Consider the following 1993-nt stretch of genomic DNA (forward strand, 5'->3'; position numbering starts at 1 on the left):
GTCCATTGATGGCCAATATGTCAATAGTTGGGACTGTTCACAGCGGAAGAAGATAAGTCTTCCTCATATGGATCAGACAAGTATGTTTCACACAAAAAGAGATCTTTTTAGCTGCCATATTTTTCCGTAGTTATTTTTTAAGTTGTGAGTGTTGGCGGCCAACGGCGAATAGCTTAAATAGTAAAAACATACAAATTCCAATATAGGCTCCTTTACAAATTATTTTTATGGTTTAGAATTTAGCTCACTTGTCATTAGGTTTATTGAGGCCAATGTTAATTTGATTTTTTAATAATAATAAAATATTACGAAATGACATATTTTTTCAAACTCGAACAGGTTCCTTAGCCTCACCAGGAGAGTGCCCCGACTCCCTGAATAACCTATTTACGTTATGAGGTTGTTGTGGTTTGGTGGCCCTTTGGTGTTGCTTGGGGTGGAATTTGTTTGAGGTTTAGTATATGTTTCCAAAAACTAAAGTATATGTTTGATTGAGTGGGAAAATTAAGAAGGAAAGTGCCATGTGGTGAGCTCAGAGATCTGCACATGGCTCCCCAAATTCCCAAGCTCTAAACCATTAGGGTTTTGAGTTTTCCAAGAGAATCATCAGTTGCAGAGGAAGCAACAACCACCATTCTCATTGGCACCCCATTTTTAAATCCACACACTTGATTGAAAACTGTGTGTGACCTTGTCTCAATTCATCTCATCTTTATTATACCCAAAAGATTTCACATTTATAATCTCAAATCACCCCCAACCCTATATTTATCTCATCCCCACCTCACAAATCTCCTAACCCATCAAAAAAATCTCAACTTTTTTTCTAAATTTTTAGTTTTTACTCCTCCCCACTTCACAAATCTTTAAACCCATCACAAAAATCTCAACTTTTTTCAAAATCTTTAGTTTCTTGAATTTCATGAGTTTGAAAAACAGAGTTGCAGATCAAATGGTTATGGATTCCTCTGTTTTTTCTCTTAAAAACCCATGGATTGTTTCTTTTCTAATCCCCATTTTCACTTTTCCTTTTCTAAATTTCACAATGTTCATCATCATCACAACTTTATTATTGTGTGGTTTTGCATATGTGTTCTTGACACACTCAAAAGTTATTCACCATGAAGATAAAAATAAAGATTCAGATCAAATTGATTCAAATCAAGAAGATAATGTTGAAATTAAAGGGTGTTTGGATGTGGGTTCACCGGAATCTTGCTCAGAAAGTGAAATAATTGATCCATTTACATGTACAACTGAAGAAGATTCCGAATTTGATGCGTGGGAATATTCCGGCGAGGTTTGCCGGAGATCCGGCTGCTCCGACGGCACAATTTCCGATGAGGAGAGCTTGATAGAGATTGAACTTTTTGGTGGAAAATATGATGGGTATAACTACAAGGGGTACAAAGATGAAGAAGAACCGAAGATAAGTCGCCGGAAAAAGTCACCGGATTCTGTTTTGTGGTGGCCGGAGATGAGTGAAGAGGAAAATATGATAGAAATTGACTTATCGGTGGGGTCAATAAAGTGCTCACGAGTTGAAAGTAAAGCATGAGTTATCAAGAGTTCATGATGATGTTTCATTGTTTTGTATTCCTTTAGGGTGTAAAAGGTTTTTTTGTAATCCTAAAATGGATTAGGTGTCTTTTTAACCCAAGAAAAAGGATTATATTTGTGAAATTAGGGTTTTTGATTATTGTCAATGTAATAACACATAATCTAGATTTGTTTATATTTATTATATTATGTTATCTTATATATTTTAACATTTTGGGTTTTGTTTGTTTCTCTTTACGGGAAATGCCAACGGTTCAAACATTTTCTTTTTCGAACGGTTGCTAACCAGGACCGAATGAAAGGCCAGCGGACCAAATTTGGTCTTTTTTTTTTTTGGTTCTAATATACTTTTTTTCTTTTGTTTTTTGAGCCGGTCTGATCTAAGTACGGAACTTCCATGATTCATTTTTCGCATGTCTAAATAGAACTTTAT

General features: G+C 35.2%; 1 protein-coding gene across 1 annotated transcript; it reads left to right on the plus strand.

Moving 5' to 3' along the window:
* The first annotated feature begins 409 nt into the window (after window positions 1-409).
* On the plus strand, window positions 410-1771 carry LOC110929578. Its single transcript, XM_022172731.2, has one exon. The coding sequence runs from the start codon at window positions 923-925 to the stop codon at window positions 1556-1558; it is 636 nt and encodes a 211-aa protein (XP_022028423.1). The 5' UTR covers window positions 410-922; the 3' UTR covers window positions 1559-1771.
* Window positions 1772-1993: the final 222 nt, after the last annotated feature.

This window comes from Helianthus annuus, chromosome 3 (assembly GCF_002127325.2).
Source record: "Helianthus annuus cultivar XRQ/B chromosome 3, HanXRQr2.0-SUNRISE, whole genome shotgun sequence".
NCBI lineage: Eukaryota > Viridiplantae > Streptophyta > Magnoliopsida > Asterales > Asteraceae > Helianthus > Helianthus annuus.